Consider the following 14,235-nt stretch of genomic DNA (forward strand, 5'->3'; position numbering starts at 1 on the left):
CTAAAGTAACCATACTTATTAATTTTATTGTTATATAATATATTGCTTGATTTAATAAATTGTTGGGCTTGATATAACTTAAATAGCTAATACTAATTAATTCAAAGTTAATGTCGATTTGTTTTGGAAACTCGGTTAGTGAGTTGGATGTTAACGCGGTGGGCTTTCATAAGGCGTGTTACAAGGTAAATTTAACTGTCCAAAAAAATATAAACGTCAGCATATGTCATATTGAGTTAACAAGTATAGATGAAGTTGTATTAAATTTGTTTCAATGTACAAATGAATATAAACGTTAAAAGATTCAGTGCTCATATTTAGTCTAATCATATTTCGAATAAAATTATTTTTAATAGAAAAACAACAAGAAACAATAAAAGAAAAAAAGAAAATTTTTTATATCTCTAATATCTTTTTTATTTTATATTAATTATTGAGTCTAATTTTGTCCAACATAATACACAATGTCTTAAGTTTGCCCACACTTAAACAACCTTTACAAGTAGTTTAAAAAAATTCAAATAAAAAAGGGATATATTCATATTCAAAACAAAAACAAACAATCATAAAGCATGATTTTACTTTTATTTTTTAATTAATGAGAGACGGGATTGAAATTTGAAAAGAGATATAAAAGCTATGGAGGCATCAATGATAAAAATATAAAGAGAACAAAAGGCTTAAAATAATTGAAATTTCAGGAAATAAAGAGAATTTAAAATTACATAAGAATTATAATAAAAATATATTTTGCTTAAATAAATCTAAATTCATAAATTATTGTATCCAAATGAAAGATTTAGTTTAAATTTAAATTTAAATTCAAAATTTTCATTAATCTAAATACACTATCAAAGACTATTCTTGGGTTTTTTTTTTTTTTTACGCAAGTCCCAATTGAATATTGCCAAAAAAAAAGTTGTGAAAAGATTCAAGAAATATAGAAGAGTAGAGAAAGTCAAAAACACAAGACATCTTTTATTTCATTGATACAGTGAAACCGTGAAAGCCGTCTTCGCCTAAATCATCGAGTGCAGTGGACCTAGTTAGTGATGGCATGGTATAGTACAAAAATCTCTCTACGCGTGGCTAGTGTATAACATGCACGAGACAATACAAACGGAACACAAAAGTACATTTTACACTGTCGTTTTCTCACACGACCCACCACGAGAAAAGAAGTTTCTACTTGACGGGCTTCATCATCAGAGCTGGATGCTGAAACAAGTTGTAAAACTCATATCCTGAGTTGCAGTCCCACCTCTTGCTCAGGAAGCTTGGCTCTCTTGGAATTGTTAACGGCCTGCTTGACCTGCATTTTCAAATTTTTTTACATTATTTTACATCCCTGATCCTTGAATTTTTTTCATCTGTTATATTTATCTCGATATATATACACTCCATTCCACACGTTCAAACTCCTTTTCTTTTCCAAGAAATTCTCTCTTGATTGAACGTCTACCTCCAAGGTTAACCATACAGATATAAAAGCTTGAGAGAAAGTGACATTATTCATAAATTATAAGCATTACAGTTTCTTGAGAGATTGCATGCCAAAAAGTTGTTCTTTTTCCTGTTATTACCTTTGTGGCAAGAATGGCCTGTCAAAATATGGCATCAATTGAGCTCTTGGGACCATCTCCTTCCTCATCAAACGAACCTCTTCCTCTTCAATCATCTAGTCCACATTTTATTCATTCATTCATTCATTCAACAGAATTCTCTTAAATATATTACATACAAGCTGTAATAATTTAACCACACTATAGGGGGTGTGTCTACCTTCAGCAACTTCTCCTCTCGTTTCTTTTGGATCTCCGTGAGGTAGAACTTTGTTGTGACCTGCGCTTACATGCAAAATAACCTCAAGCACTAATTTTTGACAGAGAATCTATATAGAGTATGTGGAGCTTTTTCGCTTTCACGGGCAAGGTTCAATGATCTTACTGCATAGTTAAACATGGCACGTTTGACAGCTCTTTCTTGAGTGTGGAGTTTGAACTCTTGTGGCTTTGTATTCTCTTTGGGAGGAGACTTCCTTGAAGCCTTTGAGATCAAAGAGAAGAAAATTTTGATGAAAGAGAGATTATTTTATGAAGTTGATACTGATTAATTATTTCCATGAGCTACCTACTTACCTGCTTGTTCTTGTCAGTAAGCCTTTCTTTGAGTTCTTTTGTCTGTGAAACACCCATTGTCTGTTTATTTTAGGTTATGAGACAAATGATTGAAGGATAGAAAAAGCTAAAATTAGAGGGTTTGATAGTATATCGAATCATGTCTGGATAAGATCAAGAGAGGAAAGAAAGCATGTTAAAGCCAATCAATAATGAATAATTTTGCAATAGGCTAGGGCACTTGTCTTTTCATAATGGGGTCCATCCTTGGAGATGTACTTGATTAAGCCTGGAAAGCAATTGCATGGTTTAACAGTCTAGAATTAAGTGAAAAAGTTTGTTGTTGAAAGTTTTAAAAATGTAACTTTACCTGCTTAAGAGAGAAGGAAACATTATATACCCAAAAGTTTTCGGCCCAAATAAAATAAGCTGGCGAGTGTTATCAATTAAAAAAGGATAAAACATATGCATTTAACTGTTATATGCCATTTGTGTCGACCGACATCTGTTTTCGGCCTTCTCAATGATAGCCTTTTTAAAAAGCCATGCTCTTATTGCTTGCGGTGCTCATACTTTTTCAAATCATTCAATTCAAGAAATAATAAGGATGTAGAATATTAAGAAATAAGAATCTCAATGGTCAACATGGATATTTGGCAAGAATGCAAGAGATTATCATCAAACAATATAGCACAACCTAATGGCTTTTTTTTTTTTATTTCTTTCACCTTCATCATTAAAAAACGAAGGGGCTAACCGTTTCCCAACTTTGAGACCCAAGGGTAACAAGAAATGTTTTAAATCTTCCTTGCGTGGAAGTCTTGGTTTTCATGGAAAAAACTAAGTAAAAGCTGTCAGATCAAGAAAATGAGTGGTTTGAAAAAGATCATTGGGACAGGAGGAATGATCTAGCTGTGGTGCTGGCTTCTCACCATTCCTCTTGAGTTTGCAATGCTCCATTCAGCTGCAGACCGTGAATTATTCTTCACAAACTTCAATAGCATAAAGAATAAGGAAAAATACAGAAAGACATGAAGAAATCAGTACATGATATTCCACTTCTAATTAAAAACAGAAGAGAAGAAGAAGAAGCATAATCCTAAACCTTCAAAGCAGACTTAGTGTTTGCTTTCTCCATTTCAAGAGGGATCAATGAGCGTGCAGTAGCAGGTACTGGTCTGAGAAGCTATATATAATGGAGACTAAGTTTGGAGGCTAGTGAGTGTCTGAAATTCTTTTTTTAATTTCTGTTGCTACATCACCAGCATACTTTTGGATTTGCATGCTATCTTGCACCAAACTTTCTGATTAAACCTCCCTCTCAGACATATATTTGTCAAAGCCCTTCTGTGTTCCTTCAAAATTCCTCTTGGCTTAAGTAAGACATGTTCACTTGTTCACATTAGTAATTAATATAATCTGATTACCCTGGCATGATAAGACGAAGAACAGTAAGTCACCAGTTGGTTAAGTGGAGGCTTACCAACTTATTAAAGCAGCCACTTTAATTAATAAGTAAAACTAATCATTCTTCATGCATTTAATTACAAGGCACACAAAAGTTATTGAGCTTTAATTGATAATCAAATTTAGTATTAATCTTTAATTCTCGAGGATTCAATATGGCATCAAACATGTGAGATTTACATATTGAGAGTAAGTGAAACAAAAGACAACTTCAACTTTTATAATGCCATCTAACTTGAAAACACTGTTTGCTTGCTTAGGTTCATAGTCATCAAGGCCTAAGGAGTAGGAAAAGGAGTGGAAGCGGGGATCAAAGTTTTGGCATCAAACTCACCTCAATATGTCATTAGGACATTAGTGTATTGTATATTCAATTTACTCGTTATGATTATTATTTTGTTGAGAGTTCTTCTATATATGTCACTAACTAGAACGAGGAATTCTATTGTTTTGTCATCAAGTGTAAGTATGCATGTGCCCATTAAATTATATTGGGATATAAACGCTTATTATCTGACTTTTTAGTGTTCTTGGGTTGAAACAAAGAAGTAAACTTCAACTTGTAGAGGTTGAAATATTTATGGGAAGCTTACACACACAAGGATGACTCATCAGTTATTGCAGTGTCTTCTGTATCAGATACTGAAGTCCACATGGTGACTCTGCGAGTCCCTTTCGTTTGCGGAGCAAAGATCAGTAAGCAGTATTGAAAGTGCAGAAAGAGATGAGATGACCAAAGGGTTGTTAACAGCAAGCTTTCAAATGTTTCTTGTAGAAGCCGTCAACCCAAAACAAAGAAACTCTGTTGTCCTTAAACATTTGTCTTGGCGTAAGCAAGATATAAGTCCAGGTTCATGCTAAGTAATAATCAAAGCACACTAGCTCTCTCTACAATATAATCCAGTAAATAACATTGTTTGTTGGTTGATTTGAAGCTGATAGTATACATTATAGTCACACTTTTATGAATTGTAATCAATGGTGGCTTGTGCCACAGGCAATTTCAAAATAATATATTATATGTCAATTTGAATTGAATGCTTTAAAAGTGATAGCTCAACAATAACCATGAATATTATACCCTTTTTGCATGAAGCTAAGTGTTTAGAGGCTGAGTCTCTTGTATTGGTCTTTTGCATGTAAAATTACCCCCTAAAAATCTGTACCGGACATAAATGAATTAGAATTGCCTTTCGACCAATCAATTTGGAAATTATACTTGGTTTGGACGAAAGGAAAAGTGGAAGGAAAATTAGGAAGGAAAACTGCCAAAAATGATTAAAAAAATTTCCATTTTTTAACAGTTTTTTCTCTTAATTTTCTTTCCACTCTAATATTCTCCCCATCAAAACTAAGAGTTAAGAATGGAGAGCAACCACCTTTACACGGGGAAAACTTGAACAAGCCACCAAATCCCCTAGCCCATTTTGGGATTTAGATGACAAGACAAGTTTTTTTTTTTTTTTTAGTTTTAAACGTGCATACTTACAGTTCCTAGGTGAAACCTGGCTCTTTATGCACTTACAAGCTTTTACGTGTTGGGTGAAATCTAATTATGACAGCACTTGTTGGAAATAAGGAGTACCAGCTCAAAAAGAGGAAGAAAAAATAAATGGGCAACAAGCAGTGAAATAACCCCATATCTTAACTCAAAATTTCAAAATGTATTTTAAATGCTATTCATTCCCCATTATTACAAATTAAATATTAAGTACAATTTAATTCAATATGAAATTTTTCACTTCAACTTAAATCCATCTATACATATATAACTTAACAGTTGTTTAAGTTGTATTTTTTGTAGTGAGGTAGGAAGTGTGAAGGAGGGAGGATTGAATATTTGAATTGGTGTCAGTATCAATTCCACCGGGGGAAAGGGAAAGAAATGACAAGGAAAAAGGTGGGTGATGGCTAGCTTTCAGATGTTTCTTATTGAAGCCGTTAACTAAATGAAATGGCAGCAGCCCAGAGAGATTGATATGAATATGAACTGTTATTTGGGTAAGCAAGATGTCAACCAAGTCGTTAGGTTGTGATTCGAAAATCAACCTACTTCTTGCTCCACTTATGCTTCTACTTCACGGCTTTAGTAATCCATGTGTTCCAAAACTTTTTTTTTAACAAAAAAAAGAAAGAAACATAGTCATAGTAATCTTTATAACAACCCTCCTGGGTCGCCACTGCCTCTCCAGGGTCTTTTCCCAGGCGCTGGACAACACACATGTCACCACATGATTGCCGGCTTTCCCACTGGTGGTACAGTGGTTATTCCTCACCCCACCCTCACGGGGGTCTTTTGGAACCTCCCCAGACTCGAACCTCCAACCTCTACCACCTTAACGAAGTTGAGGCGAAGTCTGGTACCATTGAGTCAAGTTGACTCAATGGTACCAGACTTCGCCTCAACTTCGTTAAGGTGGTAGAGGTTGGAGGTTCGAGTCTGGGGAGGTTCCAAAAGACCCCCGTGAGGGTGGGGTGAGGAATAACCACTGTACCACCAGTGGGAAAGCCGGCAATCATGTGGTGACATGTGTGTTGTCCAGCGCCTGGGAAAAGACCCTGGAGAGGCAGTGGTGACCCAGGAGGGCTGTTACACCAATTTTTTTTTAAATAATTTAACTCAACCATAGTTGGGTTACAGCCACCCAACACATTTTTATATCAATAATTTCGATATAAAATATTTTATAATTGGCTTCAACTCACACACTATAACATTTTAGATAAATTTTTACCTCCCACATGCCATTAGGCTAAATCACATTTGTCCATCCTTATACTCCCAACAAGTAAACTAAATCACATTTGTCCATCCTTATACTCCCAACAAGTAAAATAAATAATTTAGTCAATTTTCAACACAAGCCAGTTATTTGGCCTTATAATCATGCCATTTTAACCAATCCAAAGTAAACCAAATATTAAAATTACAGTCATCCAAATTGTACTAAAAATAGAAATAGTTTGAAAGGCATGATTACATTTATATATTCATATAATTGACAATAAACATAAAAAGTCCTAATATTGGCAATAACCCACAGGTCCCAGGATCGAAACCTGGCTCTGATACCAAAATTTGTAACACACCAATTTTTTTTAAATAATTTAACTCAACCATAGTTGGGTTACAGCCACCCAACACATTTTTATATCAATAATTTCGATATAAAATATTTTATAATTGGCTTCAACTTACACACTATAACATTTTAGATAAATTTTTACCTCCCACATGCCATTAGGCTAAATCACATTTGTCCATCCTTATACTCCCAACAAGTAAACTAAATCACATTTGTCCATCCTTATACTCCCAACAAGTAAAATAAGTAATTTAGTCAATTTTCAACACAAGCCAGTTATTTGGCCTTATAATCATGCCATTTTAACCAATCCAAAGTAAACCAAATATTAAAATTACAGTCATCCAAATTGTACTAAAAATAGAAATAGTTTGAAAGGCATGATTACATTTATATATTCATATAATTGACAATAAACATAAAAAAGTCCTAATATTGGCAATATAATACATTATAAATCATAAATTAAATACCCAAAAGAGACAGTGGATCTATACCACTAAGCCTCTGGGACTCCTCCACGTGTCATTCGTGGCTCTTCTCCTGAAAATTGTTAACCACATAATGAGACTCAAAAGTCCCAGTAACCAAAGCCAATTTATGATAGTGTATACAAACAGTTAAGTGTGTGCTTACTAAGTGAGAATTAAAAATAATATAATTCCAACAAATATAAGAAATATTACGATACACACAAACAACCATCCTTATATCCCTCCATTAACCTCGAGCCGTAGCCCTCACTCGGTGCTAAATTACCCGGCCAAAGGTAGATTAGCCCGAGCCCTTACAAACCACCTATTGAGCTCCAATAGGGGCGTACCACGTGGCACATAAATATAACAACAATAACAAGTCTCCCAACACCTCCCACAATAATCAAATAAATTCATAATAATATTGCACAATTATATAATATTACAAAATTTATAATTTTCTCAATAATCACCCAATTAACATGAAGTAACACAAATCACAAATTAAAAGCATGGTTACCTTGTGGCTTTTTTCAATAAATTATTCCTTAAAATTTCTCTCTCACCACAATCTTCACCAGTAATACAATCTACAAATAACATATTATTTATAAATATTAGTTTCAATTTTTGAAACTAATAAAATAATTCTAATAATAGAATTAAAAATATAACATAATTCCTAATCTCAATCTTAATACAAATCTATAGTTAATACTATTAAGTATAATTTTTAACTCCTCTTTTAATTATCAATAAACATTAATAATCTAAAAATCAACTTCTAAACTAATTTCTATTATCAAAATTTTCTTTTTATTTCATAAATTCGTACCTAAAATACTCAAAAATTAAAAATTAAGTCTCTAGCTTAGAATCATAATCCTATAGCCATAATAATTCATTTCTCATCCCAAATAATCATCTAAACCTCAATAAATCAACATATATTTTCAGATCTAGTCTAGAATTTGATCCATAAGCCACAAATTCAAAGATCACCAATAAATTTATACTCTAGAATATTTATTATACTACTAACAACCTCAAAAACCATATTTATTCAACATAAATTCATCACTCTTCCAAATCTTGAATTTTCTACCACTACAAACTCAGAAACAAAAGAAAAAGGATGACTAAGAAAAAATTTTAGAACACTTACTTAGTCTTGAAAAGTTTAAAATCACATCCTAAATATCCTATTAAAAACTCTTACCTTAAAACCCTGCACCGGTGAATTTGGCTCACAGATGCTCTCTCTGCCGAAGCTCACGCACGAAAGAAGGAATGAAGAAATGAAGGAACAGGTGAGTTTTTATAAAAATTCAGTGGGTCCCACATCTTTTTTTAATTATTTTCTCTCTCTTCTTTCTTCTTCTTTTCTTTTTTTTTATTATTTTATTTTACTATTGCTACTATTGAGGCGGCTGCACGTTTTCTGCCTTCCTTCTCTCTCTTTTTTTTTTCAAACCTTTTCCTTCTTTTTTTATTATAATAATAATTTAATAATATTTTTTTATTTAATTAATAATAATTTTTTAAAAAAAAATTTTAATTTAGAATTATATCCTAAGTTAGATTTAATGATCATGTTCTACTAATTTATTTACCTCTAAATATTTTTTTTTAAATTTCTATTAACCCAAATTAACTATTAAAATTTAAATTGGGATGTTACAATCTTTCCGTGACAGTTTAACTGTTTAACAAATTACCATGCCTTTTTCTCTCATTTCATTCTTGGCCACTCAAAGACCCTGTTTTAACTTAACCCAATGAACCTGTCTGCTCCCAAGTTCCTTCCACTCAACTACTCACTATGTCTCCTCAATACAAATTATTATTATTTTTGAAATTATGAATGGGTGTCATTTATGGAGTTCATTATATTTTAGATATTATCGGGTATTAAATGTGGATACATTTTTCAACAATAATTTTAATTTTAATTTGTCATCACATTATGAAAAATTAACCCCTCCAACTAGATTTAGTTATCTTTTAGTCATTGTTCATTTTATAAAATTAAATGGGATTCCGTGCTTATATAAAATTTGAGATGATTCTTGCTATTTGTAATTAATAAATAACATACTTTTTCAGAAATTTTACATATAGAATTAGAGATGATTCTCACTATTTATATTGATGGATGATGATGATATTTATATTGATTGATCGATGATGATGTGTTAGTGACGCAAAAGCAAATCCTTACATAGAAGTTGTAATTAATAACTTATTCTTGAGTATTTTATGATAATTTTTACTAAGAAAGATCATCACGCGACTTTTTCTATTTCATTAATTTTCTATGATAATTTTTACTTCTTTCATCCCAAATTATGAGACATTTTTAAATAAAATATTACATATTAATAAATTTTATTAAATATACTTAACAATCTTATCTTTTCATTTCAAGACAAAAATTTCAAGACAAAATATAAACTTTTAAAAATGCTCATTATTTAATAAATTAAAAAGAGAAGAGATGGAAATTAATTATAAAAATAATAATATTAAAATTGTGCATTTAATGAAACTTTAATCTATTTAAAATATTTTATATTTTGGGATAGAGAAACTTTCTTGAAAGTACTTTATAATTTGAGACAAATGGAGTGCCTTTTTTAATATATTTATAATTATAATTGTAATTATAATTACATAATCCAGAATGTAAGTTATTAATTTACTACACAAAAATTTATGGGGCATTAGTTATTTTATTTTAAAAATAACTTGTTCAGTTTTATCTTCCTATCCGATTTTTAAAACATTGTTAAATAGAGAATTTATTTTTCCAACTATTATGTTTTTGAATTTATGTTTTTTTTATAGTAAAAATCCAAACTAGAGCAAATTAGGCATATTTTGGCTTTCACGTACGTGCGGTCTCCATCAAAATTCCACAGCGATGCATTTATGCACCCACGACTGACTCATTATCCTTCTCAATCCAATGTGATGATCCAGTTTAACACGGGCTTTGCATAATTTACCTATATTGGAAGCCTATGGAACGCCTAATTAAATAGTATAATTTTAGATAAATTATTGTTTTTGTTTTAAGATTAAATTAAATTTTTGGCAAAAGAAAAAAATAATTTAACACGATGAAGCAAGTATTGAGAAAAAAGTATGAAATTTTTTATAACAATGAAATCTTTGTCCCATGAATTTATTTAAATTATTGATTTAGTCTTTCATTTTTTTTAATTTTATTTTTTAAAATTGGTCTCAATTATGGATTTAATCGTATTATTTAAAGAAAAATAATATTATTAAGATATACTAATATAGCTAATAAAATATTAATAATAGACATATTATTCAAAAAAATCAATATTGGTCATATAAATTGGTGACAGGAAATATAATTATTGAGATAAAAATTGATTAAAAATTTTAAAAAAACATAGCACTAAAGTCTAAATTGATAAAAAAAATTAAAGACAGAATGAGAGATAAATTATTTTAAAATAAAAAATAATAATTTAATTTTTCAAAATGTGATAAAAACAATGAGTTTTCAAATGACTTTTTTAAAATTAAATTTATATGCAAAATAATTTTAGCAACGAGATCTATAACAGCCCTCATCGGGAGCAGGATACTCTCCCCCCAGGCTCCACAACAGGGCGACCCCACCCCTTACGGTGAGCATCAGGAGATAAAGGTTTCCCCGCAATAATGTGCGGATTATTCCCCTTACGGAAAGCCTCCCCAGGTTCGATCCTCCAATCTCCTGTCCAGCGCCTCGGGTGACGGTGAGATCCCGAGGAGGGTTGTTACAAGATCTGGTTTACAAAGTCATAATTTTATAAATTGTTTTAATTATTAGGGAAACCAAACTTTTTAATATTTATATTGAATTTGAAACATGCATTATAAAATTAGTTGAACTTTGATAATAGAAAGTCTTGAATCATTTGTGGAACAAAACTTTCAAATAGTTATACCAAACTCATGAATTATATAAAATTAGTTGAAGTTTACTGATTGAAAATAGGATAAAGGGGCAAAAATACTGATAAAATAATCAACCATGGGTATCCGGTATCTTAAAATGAAAAAAGAACAAAAATATCTATAACGTTACATTACATGAATGGATGCAAAAATAATTAGATCGTTAACTTTGACTTAACACCATTAACTTTGATCGTTAAATGCTGATTGTGCATACCATGTGTTAGTTTTTTTTCGACGTGAACTAAAAAAAAGGTAAAAATACTCTTAATGTTATTAAAATTGGTGCAAAAGTGATCAATTTATCTAATCTCTTAGATGTTGACCATTTAGCTGACACCTAAGCAAAAGTTGACTATTTTTTTTTATTGTTGTAGACAAAAATATTTCTAGATAAAATTCTCTGAAAGTTAATCGATTTTGTATGAATATCATGTAAGAAAATATCATTTTGACTGAATATCAAATTAAATTGCTTGTTTCTTAACAGCAGTGGCAAAAATCATTTAAAAATTTTGAATCTATCATGAATGCAATTGCTTAAGGTTGTGACAATGTTCTTAAGTTAGATGTTCTTAGCTCGATCTTTGATTTTGAACAACCTATCTCACTATATTAAATCTCAAGTTTTTGTAGACAAGAAAAATGAGTGGAGAGGGATAAAGGAAGATGGCAAGATATATGGTGATGAAAAGAAACCATATGACATTGATTTTGATGGATTGATCACTATTGTACTTACTAAAATAACATTATAAGTACTCATACAATGATCAATCAACATTCGTAAAAATTTATCTTAAAATATTTTTTTATATATATCAATAAAAAATAGTCAACTTCTATTTAGGTGTCAACTAAACAATCAACATTTAAGGGATTAGATATATTGGTCACTTTTACACCAACTCTAATAATGTTATATGTATTTTTGCTCCTGGCCGACAATTTCATGAGTATTTTTACCTCTTTTTTAGTCCACGTCAATAAAGACTGACACGTGGCATGCATAGTTAGCATTTAGTGGTCAAAGTTAATGGTGTTAGGTTAAAATTAATGGTCTGATTACTTTTGCACCCATCCATATAACGTTATGAATATTTTTTATCCTTTTCATTATTTTAGAATATTAAATACCTGTGACTGACTATTTTGCAAGTTTTTGCCTCTTTACTCTTGAAAAAATTGGTGATAAAAATTGATGACTTCTAAACTAAACTTGTGAATACTTATATCAAATTAGTGAATCATATAAAATTAATTGTAAAGAATTACTACAATAATTTTACATAAAAATTTATTTTTAAATTTTTTTTATGATCTCACTATCATTATCATATTTTGTGAAATTTTTTTTCATCTCAGACAGATTTATCTTCATTCTGCCAAAATTATTTTTTTAAAAAAATAACTTTTATTATTCGAAGAGTTTTTATAAAAAAAATTTGTGAGATTAAAAAAAAACAAAAATAAAAAACTCCATGCAATGGTGGAAGAGGCGCGGCTCTTCCCAATCTATCTTCTTCAATGTTCTAGACTCTGCTAGATGCTTCCATGTCTCAGCTTCTAAGCGGTTCAATCCGGATACAACATTTTCAGGCTCTTCGCCCTCAGAGTGTTTTGAGTTCTGTAGCAGTTTTGCGTTTGATCCAATACCAGAAGAGGGAAAATGTTTGGAGTAGTATTCCCAAATCGCAGTTTCCCAATCGACATCTCCACTTTCTCTCAAATCGACACCTTCCACTGGCTCCTTGATATGAACACCTTCGTCGGTAAGTCTTACAACTCCGCTCTCCGCTCAAGTTAACTCCATCCCATTTCTCGCCCACGTTCTTAGTCAATTTCAATAGTTTCTGCTAACTTGCGCAGGTGAGGCGTACGATCAAATTCGCGAGGTCTGCATTTTTCTCTTGAACAACTTCACGCTTCCTCCCGATAAAGCTCTCGCCGTTTACATCCAGTCGCCGGGTTCGGCTTTCCTTTATTGTGGGGCTGTCACTGTAGCCCGCCCGTCCGCCGTGATCTCGCTTCCGTGGCCGGAGCCTGGGGGTTCCAGCCAGCTGCAGTTGACTGCGGACGCGCAGCCACTCTCGGCCAAAATTGGGGTTTCCGTCGAGGACTTGGCATCGTTGCCGTCCCTGGATGTCACCGCCGAGAAGCGAATCGAACGTTTAGCATTGAAAGTAGGTGAAAATTTGTTCAATTTCATGCAGTCTTTTTGTGGTGTGGATGGGTCCAAATTGGTCGTCCCTATGGATATTCTGGACAGATGGTTTAAGAAATTCCAGGAGAGGGCCAAGCGTGATCCCGAGTACTTGAAGGGTTTCGCTTTGTAAGCTTTTACAAAGTTTTAAGTCAGATTAAATTAATCTTTGCCTCAGCTGATTTTTTTTTCCTTTTTCACTCTTTTTTTGTACTATGGAAAGAGGAAGAATCAAAAAGGCATGTTGTGTTATGCTTTTAGATGTATGTTCGCCGTTCTGATTGATCATTTGATTGCAATATGTGGCGTCATATTGGTACTGAATTAAGCGCATGCATTATGACTGTATGCCAAAAGGAAAAGATTGCTCCAGAATAAGGAACAGCGGAACGTGTTTCATGGGTAGTAATTGACAATATTTGAAGTAAATTGGATGAACTCCGAGTGTATAATCTTTTTAGTGATTCAGCGAACACATTCTAGATTTTCTGGAAAATTCCTAGTCCGAGTGAAACTATATCAAACATAATGCAATGCTGTGATGAACGCTGAACTGAACTTTGGACTTTAGTTTATTACTCGAGACTTCTGGTTCGTGATGCTTGTGCTGTTTCTGCTGGTTTTTCGAAGTATGCTTGTCACTGCTTAAAGGCATGATGATTTTATTTTCATTCAGTAATAAACAACTTCTGCTGTATATGTAAAATAAAGGTTTATAAAGAGCAAAGAAAGTAGTGATGGGAAAGTAGAAATTGATGGTTTTTGAATCAGGAAAAAGAAATGGCTGATTCTACGAGGGAATCAGTGAGTTTTGTAAACTGGTAAGGAAGGAAGAGTTGTGGGATTGGCCAGAACCAGAATGTCCTGTAGTCTTAGGAGGTACGTAGTTACTTATGGATCCTAGGTTT

At 32.1% G+C, this 14,235-nt stretch overlaps 2 protein-coding genes and 1 long non-coding RNA gene across 5 annotated transcripts; 1 reads left to right on the plus strand and 2 right to left on the minus strand.

Moving 5' to 3' along the window:
• Nucleotides 1-953: 953 nt before the first annotated feature.
• LOC129318611 (microtubule-destabilizing protein 60) lies at nt 954-3,317 on the minus strand. Of its 3 annotated transcripts, none has more exons than XM_054963468.1 (7): nt 3,223-3,316; nt 3,050-3,109; nt 2,139-2,198; nt 1,948-2,046; nt 1,783-1,842; nt 1,584-1,678; nt 954-1,312 (listed from the first exon to the last, which is right to left on the minus strand). In XM_054963468.1, the coding sequence occupies exons 1-7, from the start codon at nt 3,253-3,255 to the stop codon at nt 1,186-1,188; spliced, it is 534 nt and encodes a 177-aa protein (XP_054819443.1). In that variant the 5' UTR covers nt 3,256-3,316; the 3' UTR covers nt 954-1,185. The 3 variants fall into 3 exon arrangements, with proteins under 3 accessions (XP_054819443.1, XP_054819444.1, XP_054819445.1); XM_054963469.1 differs by having other exon boundaries at nt 2,139-2,180; nt 3,223-3,279; XM_054963470.1 differs by lacking the exon at nt 1,584-1,678 and having other exon boundaries at nt 3,223-3,317.
• A 3,603-nt stretch (nt 3,318-6,920) lies between these two features.
• Nucleotides 6,921-8,414, minus strand: LOC129317735 (uncharacterized). The gene is made up of 2 exons (XR_008595036.1): nt 8,366-8,414; nt 6,921-7,213 (listed from the first exon to the last, which is right to left on the minus strand). It is a non-coding gene; the product is annotated as an uncharacterized LOC129317735 (long non-coding RNA).
• A 4,213-nt stretch (nt 8,415-12,627) lies between these two features.
• Nucleotides 12,628-13,651, plus strand: LOC129318935 (protein OPI10 homolog). The gene is made up of 2 exons (XM_054963946.1): nt 12,628-12,896; nt 12,994-13,651. Exons 1-2 carry the CDS (start codon nt 12,794-12,796, stop codon nt 13,458-13,460), a joined length of 570 nt encoding a protein of 189 aa, XP_054819921.1. The 5' UTR covers nt 12,628-12,793; the 3' UTR covers nt 13,461-13,651.
• Nucleotides 13,652-14,235: the final 584 nt, after the last annotated feature.

This window comes from Prosopis cineraria, unplaced genomic scaffold (assembly GCF_029017545.1).
Source record: "Prosopis cineraria cultivar Desert tree isolate PC_DT_omini unplaced genomic scaffold, ASM2901754v1 PC8, whole genome shotgun sequence".
NCBI lineage: Eukaryota > Viridiplantae > Streptophyta > Magnoliopsida > Fabales > Fabaceae > Prosopis > Prosopis cineraria.

What these genes read in the sequence shown, in the direction of transcription:
- LOC129318935 (XM_054963946.1), top strand. Translation starts at nt 12,794, where the DNA reads ATGTTTGGAGTAGTATTCCCAAATCGCAGTTTCCCAATCGACATCTCC. An exon ending in TGATATGAACACCTTCGTCG is followed by an intron (nt 12,897 to 12,993) that starts GTAAGTCTTACA and finishes TAACTTGCGCAG; the next exon opens with GTGAGGCGTACGATCAAATT.
- LOC129318611 (XM_054963468.1), bottom strand. Translation starts at nt 3,255, where the DNA reads ATGGAGAAAGCAAACACTAAGTCTGCTTTGAAG. An exon ending in TTACTGACAAGAACAAGCAG is followed by an intron (nt 2,047 to 2,138) that starts GTAAGTAGGTAG and finishes TTGATCTCAAAG; the next exon opens with GCTTCAAGGAAGTCTCCTCC. An exon ending in AGGCCATTCTTGCCACAAAG is followed by an intron (nt 1,313 to 1,583) that starts GTAATAACAGGA and finishes TTGAAAATGCAG; the next exon opens with GTCAAGCAGGCCGTTAACAA.